The following is a 12,255-nucleotide window of genomic DNA, read 5'->3' as shown; positions in this document are numbered from 1 at the left end:
CTGGGGGCGGGGAGTCAGACCGCGCCTGGCACCATCCGGACAAAGCCTGCGCGCGCCCCGCCCCGCCATTGGCCGCACCGCCCCGCGCCGCCGCCCCATCCCGCCCCTCGCCGCCGGGTCCGGCGCGCTAAAGCCAATAGGAGCCGCCGCCGTCGTTCTCGTCACGGCCCGGGCAGCCAATTGTGGCGGCGCTCGGCGGCTCGTGGCTCTTTCGCGGCAAAAAGGATTTGGCGCGTAAAAGTGGCCGGGACTTTGCAGGCAGCGGCGGCCGGGGGCGGAGCGGGATCGAGCCCTCGCCGGGGCCTGCCGCCATGGGCCCGCGCCGCCGCCGCCGCCTGTCACCTGGGCCGCGCGGGCCGTGAGCGTCATGGCCTTGGCCGGGGCCCCTGCGGGCGGCCCATGCGCGCCGGCGCTGGAGGCCCTGCTCGGGGCCGGCGCGCTGCGGCTGCTCGACTCCTCGCAGATCGTCATCATCTCTGCCGCGCAGGACGCCAGCGCCCCGCCGGCTCCCACCGGCCCCGCGGCGCCCGCCGCCGGCCCCTGCGACCCTGACCTGCTGCTCTTCGCCACACCGCAGGCGCCCCGGCCCACACCCAGTGCGCCGCGCCCCGCGCTCGGCCGCCCGCCGGTACGGACCCCAGGGACGACGCGCCGACAGCGCCTCCTGTGCCCCCAGCGCAGACCCGGGAGGGCGCCGTGTTTGGCCTGGAGGCGGCAGGGGGCGGGGGAGGGGTTGACTGAGGCGCCCAGGCTGGGCGGTGCAGAGCCGGGGTTGGGCCTCCGGGCCCCGCCCTGGGGTGCGGGGTGACCTCGGGCCGGTCCCTGTTTGCTCCTCCGTGCTCTGGGCCTCAGCTTCCTCACTGGAGGCTCCCCAGCGTCAGACTCAGTGATAATAGCCCACGTGTATTCAACTGGCGTTTACTGCATGCCAGGCCTTCGGCCGACTTCAAGTCAGCTAAAACTCACAACCCGGCTGTGAGCTGTGTTGTCACTGTGCCCATCTGACGGAGGGAGAACTGAGGCCTAGAGAGGGGAAGTGACTTGCCCCTGGTCACACGGCTGCAGGTGGTGGGGCTGGGATTTGAACTGAGGCCTGCTGGCTTCAGCTCAGAATTTGCATCTCGGTAGTGAGCACAGCTGCTAGGGGAAGTGAAGGCGGGGCAGAGGAAGGTCCTGGGGCCTAACCGTTGGTGAGCCATTGAAGAGACCCTCCTTCCTGCCTCGATGCTGACTGCCAGGTGCAGGCCTGGCTGGTCAGGCCTCTGGGGACAGCCCTCCTGGCTGGGAGGCCTTCTCTGCAGGGGCGGGGCAGCTGGACCAGCTGCAGATCCCCTCCCTCTGCCTGTCCTTCCATCTGCCACCCTCCACCCTCCCAGGCCCTGGTTGCCATGGAACCTCATTAATGAGGCAGGCCGACCCCTGAGTCTCTGTAGAAGAACTAGGTGGGCTGGGCCTCTGGGAGCTGGAGAGGCCTCCAGTGCCGGGAGAAAAAATGTCCCAGGGAGATCCTTTAATAAAGTCCTCCCTGATCTCTGAGCTGAAGACCAGTTCAGACTGGGGGGCCCAGAAGAGGCGGCTGAATTACAGTGGGAGAAGGGATTGGAGGCGTAGAGCTGGGACCTGTGGGGCGCAGGGCAGGGTGTGGAGACCAGTTTGACTGGCGCAGCCTATGGGTGAAGGTGGGGCTCGTGTGCAGGCGGGGTCTGGCCAGGCAGGATGGGGTCTCAGCAGGGAGCTTGAAGCAAGTGGGAGGGGTGAGGCAGGACACAGGACAAGGAGGTAGAAGCTGCCTAACTGCTGATGGGGGTGTGGGTGGCAGCTGGTCCTTGAGGCATCCTGAGGAGGCTCCCCCAACCCCCTTGGCCCCATGCCCAGTGCTGCCTTCCGGAATCACCACAATGCTAATAATAATAACAATAGCAGCCACCATTGTTTTGAGGATGTCTTGTGTGCCAGGCTGTGTGCCAAGCACTTTACCTAATTAACTCATTTAACCCCATCAGCAGCAGTCCCTTTTTACAGATTGGGAAGCTGAGGCCTAGAGATGTTAGAATCTTCCCAAGTCATTCTGCTCTTGAGTGGGGAGACCAGTCTGCATTTTCTGTGAGGTTGACCTCTGGGACGCCTTGCTTCCTAGAGATGCTGATAGAGGTTGGAGAAAGGGCAGGAAGGGCTTTTAGGGGCCCTTCCTCTTAATGAGTGGGTGGGAGGGGTTTGTACCAGGGGTGGACCAGGTGGCCTGTCTCCTGTACTCCAGGGGCCTGTCCCTGTGGGTACCGCTTGGGACCTGGGCAAGCATCTTCCATTCAGCTGTGTGACAAGCATATAGCAGGCTCAGGTCTGCAGAAACCTAACAGAACCCGAGGGTCTTGTCCTCAAAGAACTGAACAGGATTATGGGTTCTAGGATCAAAGGGAGGGACAGGGGCAAAGAAAAATGCCCTCCACTCCACCTGTCAGGGGCAGGCTCATTGGCCTGGGCACTGCATTCATTCAACAGTTGTTGAGTTAGTGAATGCCCAGGAGGCACTAGGCCCAGAGACAAGGAGCCCCGGCTCCCAGAATACTTAAGGGCCAGGAGGCTGGCACCATTGTAGAGCTGAAGTCCAGAGAGTCCACAGGTTCGGCTTTTGGCCTCTCTGCACTGGCATTTGTCTGAGGCAGTCCTTGAAATAAGCTACAGGCTTAGCTTCTATACCAGCAGGCATTTGTTGAACACCTGTATATAAGGCTCTGTGCGATTTGGCCATTCCTCTTAGCCCTGCCTGTCCACTTCCACAAACTCAAGTATTATAACTATAATACGTGTTTACTATGGAAAACTTAACTTTTTTTTTTTTTGGAGACAGGGTCTCATTCTGTTACCCAGGCTGGAGTGAAGTGGCATGATTGTGGCTCACTGCAACCTCCGCCTCCCAGGTTCAAGCTATTCTGTGCCTCAGCCTCCCAAGTAGCTGGGATTACAGGCGTGTACCGCCACGCCCAGCTAATTTTTGTATTTTTAGTAGAGACAGGATCTTTTTTTTTTTTTTTTTTTTTTTTTTGAGACAGAGTCTCGCTCTGTCGCCCAGGCTGGAGTGCAGTGGCCGGATATCAGCTCACTGCAAGCTCCGCCTCCCAGGTTCACGCCATTCTCCTGCCTCAGCCTCCCGAGTAGCTGGGACTACAGGCGCCCGCCACCTCACCCGGCTAGTTTTTTGTATTTTTAGTAGAGACGGGGTTTCACCGTGTTAGCCAGGATGGTCTCGATCTCCTGACCTCGTGATCCGCCCGTCTCGGCCTCCCAAAGTGCTGGGATTACAGGCTTGAGCCACCGCGCCCGGCCGAGACAGGATCTTGCCATGTTGCCCAGGCTGGTCTTGAATTCCTGAGTTCAAGCAATCTGACTGTCTCAGCCTCTCAAAGTGCTGGGATTATAGGTGTGAGTCACCATGCCCAGCTGAAAACTTAACTCTTAACTCTTTTTTGTTTTTTGTTTTTTTGAGATGGAGACTCAAATGCACTGTTGCCTAGGCTGGAGTGCAGTATCGCGATCTCGGCTCACTGCAACCTCCGCCTCCTGAGTTCAAGCTATTCTCCTGCCTCAGCCTTCCGAGTAGCTGGGACTACAGGCACGCACCACCGTGTCCGGCTAATTTTTGTATTTTTGGTAGAGATGGGGTTTCACCATATTGGCCAGGCTGGTCTTGAACTCCTCACCTCAAGTGATCCGCTCACCTCGCCCTCCCAAAGTGCTGGGATGACAGGTGTGAGCCACTGCGCCTGGCCGAAAGCTTAACTCTTAAGAAACTAGAAAGTTGATGGCAGGATCCCAGCTCTATTCATTTTTTTTCTTTTATTTTTTTCTCCTAAGGCTATTTTTGTTTGTGGTGGTTGTGACAGTTTTTGTTTTTTAAAGTTTTAAAAATTGTTTTTCCTGTATCATTCACACCATTCAAATATGGCACTGGTCTCCCACAGTCCTCCCAGAGGCTGCCCCGAAATGTATTCTATAATAATAGAAACTGGACCAGAGAAAAGTTTCATGAACTTTTTAATCCAAAAGAGATCATATAAATATATTGCCCCATGATAGTGTTTTGCTTGTCTGTATGTGTGAGGGGATTCTTGTCAACCTGCCTCGGTCCTTGACAGATGTGGTGGTCAAGGGGCTAAACAAACACAGCTTTCATGACCCCCTTCATGGTTGGGTGTTCAAGTCATCCAGATTTTTTCACCAGGGAATATCTTCACCCCTGTGTTTCAGGGCCCCTGTGCCAGTGTTTATCTAGGGAGAAGTGGCAGAAATGGCATCCACTTAAGCCTTTGTTTTAGGGCGTGGCACTGACCTGCCTTCAGGGGTGGCCAAGGGCGGGGATCCCAGGGAGAAGGCAAGGGGTGCAGATGGCAGGAGCATGCTAGGGTTTGGGCCCCAGGGACAAGTATGGAGGGTGGTGCATTCTGGCTGGGCTCTGGGGAAGTGGGGCACATGGTGGGTATGAGTGTGGGCTCTGTACCAGCCTGCTAGGGTGTAAGTCCTGGGTCCACTTCGCACTCTGGCCTCTCTGAGATGGAGGCCATCATAGTACCCGCCAAAAGGTGGCGGGAAGGTTGCAGGGGAAGCAGTTGAATACACAGTGCTCAGAGCACAGTAGCTCTTCTTTCCCCTTCAAAAGTCGGTGAATGTGCACAAGAGGGAGTGGTTAGTCAGCATGGGGGGGGGTTCGTTCAGCAAACATTTGTTGATGCCAGGCTCCGTGGCATACGCTATGGATTCTGAGGTGATTCAGATGCCTCTGAGGGTAAGACAGATACATCTGCAGAAATGTGTAGGGAGAGACAGAATGTAGCCAAAGGTCGGGTTTGAGGCAGTTCAGAGGGAAAAGAGGTGACATCTCCTAGCTGATGGGTAAGGTTTCTGCCCACAGAGGTAGAGGGAGCAGGCGTGAAGTGGGGCGGGTGGGAGGGATGCAAGGACAGTCTAGATTTCTGGGAAAACGTGACTTGGGTTCCTCTAGAGAAGCAGTGGCAGATGAGAGTACGAAGGCAATGGGGAGCTGGAGGAAGGCCTTAAGCAGGGGCGGCAGCATGGTAAGGTTTGTAGGAGGACTGGCTGCAGCAGAGGCAGGGAGACCAGTGTGGAGACTGCTCAGCAGCCCACGGGGGAGGTGGTGATCGCCGTGGTGATGAGGAGTTCTTGGCAGCTGCATGTGAGGAGGGTGACAGGTGGGGCTGAATACAACTCTAGCTCAGGAAACCCTGTGGATGGTGGAGGGGAAGATCAATCTGGTTTTGGTCTGGGTGCTTTTGAGCAGCCTGTGATACCTCCAGGACGGTCCCGATCCTGAAGTGTCTGAACTAAGCCAGAGTGCTTAGAGCTTGGGTTCTTCCTCAGACTGTCTTGGGTACAAATCCTGGCTCTACCACTTCTCGGGCCTTCCTGGGCTTCAGTTGCCTTATCTGGAAAATGGGGCCATTTTTATGCTGCCAGTCCATTGAATGGAATGAACTAATGGATGCAAGGAACTTGATGAGCACCAGCTGCTATAGATTAGTCATGCGTATAGATTAGTCAAAAACCAGAGAGAAGGTGATTTGGCCAAGGGACCTATGGTAATCAGTGGCTTAGCTGGGCATGGTGGCTGACTCATCCCAGCATGACTACAGTGAAGACTGAGGTGGGAGAATGGCTTGAGCCCAGGAGTTTCAGACCAGTCTAGGCAACACAGGGAGACCCCATCTCTACGAAAAATACAAAAATGAGCTGGTCGTGGCGGCGTACTCCTGTGGTTCCAGCTGTTTGCAAGGCTGAGATGGGAGGATTGCTTGAGCCCAGGAAGTCCAGGCTGCAGAGAGTTGTGATCACACCACTGTACTCCAACATAGGCAACAGAGTGAGACCTGTCTAAAAAAGAAAAAAAAATAGTGGCTTAAAACAACAAACATTTCTTTTTTGTTTGTTTGTTTGTTTTTTGAGATGGAGTCTCGCTCTGTCACCCAGGCTGGAGTGCAGTGGCGCGATCTCAGCTCACTGCAAGCTTCGCCTCCCAGGTTCACGCCATTCTCCTGCCTCAGCCTCCTGAGTAGCTGGGACTATAGGCGCTCACCACCATGCCTGGCTAATTTTTTTGTGTTTTTAGTAGAGACAGGGTTTCACTGTGTTAGCCAGGATGGTCTCGATCTCCTGACCTCGTGATCTGCCTGCCTCAGCCTCCCAAAGTGCTGGGATTACAGGCATGAGCCACCACGCCCGGCCTAAACATTTCTTATATAGTTTTTGTGGGTCAGGAATTCAGGGAAGACTTATCCAGCTCTGGCTTGGGGTCTCTGGAGATTCAGCCAGTGTTTGGGGTCTGGCTGCTAACAGAAGTTGTGACTAAGTGTTGCTGTTGGGAGGAGGCTATGGTTTCTTGTCCATCATTGGGGCTACTTGAATGTCCATATGACGTGGCAGAGTAAGTGACCTAATACAGAGCAAGGAGGAAGCTCCAGTGCCTCTGACCCAGTCTCAAAAGTGACACGCCATCCCTTCCACCACATTCCATTCATCAGAAGCAAGTTACCAGATCTGGCTCATAAAGGGGAGGAGAATTAGGCTTCATCTTTTGAAGGAGAAGGATCAAAAAGTTTGCAGATGTGTTTTAAATCCACCACTAGACCCCAGAGAAGTGGTGAAAATTGAGTGTCCTGTTTGGTAGGACTGTGACTTTCAGGCTGTGTCCCCTCTGATCTCCCTCAGTCACACACTCAGGCATCCTGCTAGAGAAACTGAGGCGGGGGTAGTCCAGAGGCACCCAGCCTTCAGCCAGGTCTCTTCTGGCCTCACTCCTGGTTACTGGGCATCCTCCCATTGTTTTCGCCACAGGTGAAGCGGAGGTTGGACCTGGAAACTGACCATCAGTACCTGGCGGAGAGCAGTGGGCCAGCTCGGGGCAGAGGCCGCCATCCAGGAAAAGGTACCTATGAAGCTTGGGCTGGGCAGGCCCCCTGTGACCAGGCCCAGGTTAGGCGTGTGAACAGACAAACAAGTTTGCAAGCTAACATCTGGCTTGTCGGGCTTGAGCCAGGCCTCTGAGGACCCTGATGGGCAGTGGGAGTGGCCATCTGGCTTGGTTTCTCCAGGCCCTGAGGGGTGAGGAGTTCCCCGGCCAGAAGAAGAATGCTGTGGTTGGCCTCGCCAAGGGGAAGGAGCTGGCTGTCTCCCAGCCCCTATCATCCTGCGGCCCTGCCCTGCCAGAGTGGCAGGCCTGGCTGGAGGTGGGGTGGATGCTGAAGGGCCCTGTCTTGCCTGACCACACCCCCGCAGGTGTGAAATCCCCGGGGGAGAAGTCACGCTATGAGACCTCACTGAATCTGACCACCAAGCGCTTCCTGGAGCTGCTGAGCCGCTCGGCTGACGGTGTCGTCGACCTGAACTGGGCTGCTGAGGTGCTGAAAGTGCAGAAGCGGCGCATCTATGACATCACCAACGTCCTCGAGGGCATCCAGCTCATTGCCAAGAAGTCCAAGAACCACATCCAGTGGCTGTAGGTACCGGCCACACAGGAGGGCAGGCACACCTGCCCATGCCAGCCTGGAGGAGCGTAATACCCACTGTGGCTGCCTGCATCCCCATCTTATAGCTAGGGAAATGGGCTCAGAGAGGAGAGGGAGCTTCCCTGAGATGATAGATGGTAAAAAGCACACAAATGTTACATATCCACCTCACTTGTAGCTTTACTTTTTTCTTTTTAGATGAAGTTTCACTCTGTCACCCAGGCTGGAGTGCAGTGGTGCAATCTCAGCTCACTGCACCCTCCACCTCCCAGGTTCAGGTGATTCTCCTGCCTCAGCCTCCCTAGTAGCTGGGGATACAGGCGCCTGCCACCACGCCCAACTAATTTTTGTATTTTGTAGTAGAGACGGGTTTCACCACGTTGGCCAGTCTGGTCTCGAACTCCTGATCTCAGGTGATCTGCCTGCCTCAGCCTCCCAAAGTGCTGGGATTATAGGCGTGAGCCACCACGCCTGGCACAGCTTTACATATTTATTCATCTGGGTTGCCACCATTCAGATCAAGATAGGAGCATTTTCAACACCCCAGAAGGTTCTCTTGTGCCCCTTTCCAGTCATTGCCAAGCCTTCACACCGCCAGGTCACCACTATCCTGGTTCTCATGCCCTCGTGAGGTCTGTCTGGCATAGATGTTTTATTCTTTTACTTGTTTTATTTTCCCCCTCCCGCCTTCGCCCCTGTCATCCTGCTACTACCCTTTCTTTGATACAAACACCTGCCTTTTCATTTTTTGGTAGACTGTGCCATTCTGCATCTTTTGTGTTTTTTTTTGGCGGGGTGGGGCGCGGTTTGAAACAGGGTGTTGCTCTGTTGCCCAGGCTGGAGTATGGAGGCACAAATACAGCTCACTGCAGCCTCAACCTCCTGGGCTCAAGCCCTGTACCTGTAGCTAGGACTACAAGTACATGCCACCATGTCTGGCTAATTTCTTTAATTTGGTGTAGAGGCAGGGTCTCACTGTGTTGCCCAGGCTGGTCTCAAACTCCTGAGGCTCAAGCAGTCCTCTGGCCTCAGCCTCCCAAAGTGCTGGGATTATAGGTATAAGCCACCAAGCCCAGCCTTGTTTTTTTTCATTTGACAGCACGTCTTGGAAATGCTTGTGTGTGTGTGTAACATTTCGTGGCATGTCAGTTCCATCATTTATCCTGCCCTGGTTGAGGGACATGAAGGTGTTTATATTTGGGCCAGACTTCAAGCCCATGACACTCTGATTTGGAGCCCATCTGAGGCGCCAGACCCAGAGAGAAGCAAGGGCTTGCCTGGGCCTCACAGAACAGAGGCAGCAGCAGATTCTGTCCTGAGGGCCAGGGCTCCTGGCCAGAGGGGCCAAGTGCTGCTAACCCTACCCTCCCTGGTGCCTCCCCACAGGGGTAGCCACACCACAGTGGGCGTCAGCGGGCGGCTTGAGGGGTTGACCGAGGACCTCCGGCAGCTGCAGGAGAGCGAGCAGCAGCTGGACCACCTGATGAGTATCTGTACTACGCAGCTGCGCATGCTCTCCGAGGATACTGACAGCCAGCGATATCCTTGGATTGGCTGTAGGGTGTGGAAGGCAGGCTTAGCAGGCAGGGGCTCCACCCAAGTGGGACTAGAGAGGCTTGGATTCAGGAGAGGGCTCTGGTTGTTTTGGTTGCAAGTCCTGGCTCAGCATTTTCTCACTGTTGTGACACTGGATAAATTGCTTAACCTCTCTGGGCCTCAGTGTTATCTATAAAAGTGAAATAATAATATCCAATTCTGAAATTGTACGGATTAAAAAAAGTGGCTAGGTGCAGTGGCTCATGCCTGTAATCCTAGTGCTTCAGAAGGCTGAGGTGGGAGAATCACTTGAGCTCAGGAGTTTGAGGCTGCAGTGAGCTCTTGTTGAGCTACAGCACTCCAGCCTCGGTGACATAGCGAGACCCTGCCTCTAAAACGTGAATTCCCAGCACTAGGCCTCGAGCTGTGTTGAACATTTTACATGGAATCGTTCCCGGCAGCTATTATCATTACCTTGGGATTCAATGGGTAGAGTGATTCCATTATATAGATGTGGAACTTGAAACTCAGGAATGAGGTAGGTTTTGAGTGGGTAGGAGGTTGGGAGGACAGGAGTGACTAGGCAGGTGTGAGCCCTGCCTTGTAAGCTGTTGGAGTGAGTGACCCCCTAGAAGTCAAAGGTCATGTGGTCCTTGACTCTGCCAACCCTGGCCTATGTGACGTGTCAGGACCTTCGTAGCATTGCAGACCCTGCAGAGCAGATGGTTATGGTGATCAAAGCCCCTCCCGAGACCCAGCTCCAAGCCGTGGACTCTTCGGAGGTGAGATCTGGGAACTCCAGGCCCAACTGGGCTGGGCTGGGCTGTGCTGGTGGTCACCTGGGCCTCAGTTTACCCTGCTTGCTGCTTCCACCCAGACCTTTCAGATCTCCCTTAAGAGCAAACAAGGCCCCATCGATGTTTTCCTGTGCCCTGAGGAGACCGTGGGTGGGATCAGCCCTGGGAAGACCCCGTCCCAGGAGGCCACTTCTGAGGAGGAGAACAGGGCCACTGACTCTGCCACCATAGTGTCACCACCACCATCATCTCCCCCCTCATCCCTCACCACAGATCCCAGTCAGTCTCTACTCAGCCTGGAGCAAGGTGGGTGATGGGTAGGTGGGTGGGGTGGGGCAGGGCCCCTCTTCTAGGGGGTGGGCAGGCACAACAGCCCCTGCCTTCCTCCCTGCTGGGGCATCCCCGGCCTGTGATGCTCCCGTCTCCCCAGAACCGCTGTTGTCCCGGATGGGCAGCCTGCGGGCTCCCGTGGACGAGGACCGCCTGTCCCCGCTGGTGGCGGCCGACTCGCTCCTGGAGCATGTGCGGGAGGACTTCTCCGGCCTCCTCCCTGAGGAGTTCATCAGCCTTTCCCCACCCCACGAGGCCCTCGACTACCACTTCGGCCTCGAGGAGGGTGAGGGCATCAGAGACCTCTTCGACTGTGACTTTGGGGACCTCACCCCCCTGGATTTCTGACAGGGCTTGGAGGGACCAGGGTTTCCAGAGATACCTTATCTCTGCAGCCCTGGAGCCCCCTGTCCCTGGCCGTCCTCCAGCCTGATTGGAAACATTTAATTTATACCCCTCTCTCCTATCTCCAGAAGCTTCTAGCTCTGGGGTCTGGCTACCGCTAGGAGGCTGAGCAAGCCAGGAAGGGAAGGAGTCTGTGTTTGTGGTGTGTATGTGCATGCAGCCTACACCCACATGTGTGTACCCGGGGTGAATGTGTGTGAGCATGTGTGTGTGCATGTACCGGGGAATGAAGGTGAACATACACCTGTGTGTGTGCACTGCAGACATGCCCCAGTGTGTCCACATGTGTGTGCATGAGTCCATGTGTGCGCGTGGGGGGGCTCTAACTGCACTTTCGGCCCTTTTGCTCTGGGGGTCCCACAAGGCCCAGGGCAGTGCCTGCTCCCAGAATCTGGTGCTCTGACCAGGCCAGGTGGGGAGGCTTTGGCTGGCTGGGCTTGTAGGACGGCGAGAGCACTTCTGTCTTAAAGGTTTTTTCTGATTGAAGCTTTAATGGAGCGTTATTTATTTATCGAGGCCTCTTTGGCAAGCCTGGGGAATCAGCAAAGGGGAGGAGGGGTATGGGGTTGATACCCCAACTCCCTCTACCCTTGAGCAAGGGCAGGGGTCCCTGAGCTGTTCTGCCCCACACCGAAGGAGCTGAGGCCTAGGTGATTTATTTATTGGGAAAGTGAGGGAGGGAGGGAGACTGACAGCCATGGGTGGACGGATGGTGGGGTGGGGCCTCTCCAGGGGGCCAGTTCAGGGTCCCAGCTGCCCCCCAGGATGGATATAAGATGGGAGAGGTGAGTGGGGGACCTTCACTGATGTGGTGGGCAGGAGGGGTGGTGAAGGCCTCCCCCAGCCCAGACCCTGTGGTCCCTCCTGCGGTGTCTGACGCGCCTGCCTCCCCACTGCTCTGCCCCACCCTCCAATCTGCACTTTGATTTGCTTCCTAACGGCTCTGTTCCCTCCTGCTTTGGTTTTAATAAATATTTTGATGATGTTTGGGCCGGGTTTTGGGACTCTGTTGGGAACAGTTTGGGGCGGGAGAGGCCAAGGTTGCTGGGGAAATGCCCATTCTCCACTTCCCTTCTCTCCGTCCCTGCTTGATTTGATTTGAGTCTCGGAACTCGAAGAAAGGTCAGCTTCATCGCTATTTTGGTCCTAACTCAAAAGCCGATCCAGTAAAGGTTTTTGTAGAAAGCCAAGAATGCTACTCAGTGCTGCCCGAAGTGCAGAGTAATGAGTGGCCTCTCCTTTCCCCAGCCCCAGAGGCCACTGTGCTCAGTTTGCTGTCTTCCTTCCAGACGTTTCTGGACATTAGTAAACATGCAACAAATGACAGTGGACTGGTTCTGTGTCAGGTATTTAACAGTTTTGGGGACACGGGTGTTACCTCCCTTCTTGGTGCTTAGGAGGGAGAGGGATAGAGGACCGGAGAAAGTGTGGCTGCGGTCCTGAGGTGAGGGTCAGAGTGGTGCTCCTGGAGCGGGGCGTTCAGTCTTAAGCTTTATTCTATTCGGGGGCCAAGGAGTCAGTGGAGACCAAGGTGACACCTCTTTTGCATCTTTTTTTTTTTTTTTTGAGACGGAGTCTCGCTCTCGCCCGGGCTGGAGTGCAGTGGCCGGATCTCAGCTCACTGCAAGCTCTCCCTCCCGGGTTTACGCCATTCTCCTGCCTCAGCCTCCGGA

At 55.6% G+C, this 12,255-nt stretch overlaps 1 protein-coding gene across 1 annotated transcript; it reads left to right on the top strand.

Moving 5' to 3' along the window:
* Positions 1-227: 227 nt before the first annotated feature.
* On the top strand, positions 228-11,571 carry E2F1 (E2F transcription factor 1). Its single transcript, XM_030914618.1, has 7 exons — positions 228-628; positions 6,844-6,934; positions 7,285-7,504; positions 8,901-9,053; positions 9,718-9,832; positions 9,928-10,153; positions 10,278-11,571. The coding sequence occupies exons 1-7, from the start codon at positions 368-370 to the stop codon at positions 10,523-10,525; spliced, it is 1,314 nt and encodes a 437-aa protein (XP_030770478.1). The 5' UTR covers positions 228-367; the 3' UTR covers positions 10,526-11,571.
* Positions 11,572-12,255: the final 684 nt, after the last annotated feature.

Source organism: Rhinopithecus roxellana, chromosome 13 (assembly GCF_007565055.1).
Source record: "Rhinopithecus roxellana isolate Shanxi Qingling chromosome 13, ASM756505v1, whole genome shotgun sequence".
NCBI classification, from domain to species: domain Eukaryota; kingdom Metazoa; phylum Chordata; class Mammalia; order Primates; family Cercopithecidae; genus Rhinopithecus; species Rhinopithecus roxellana.
This window is presented reverse-complemented; position numbering and strand designations above follow the sequence as displayed.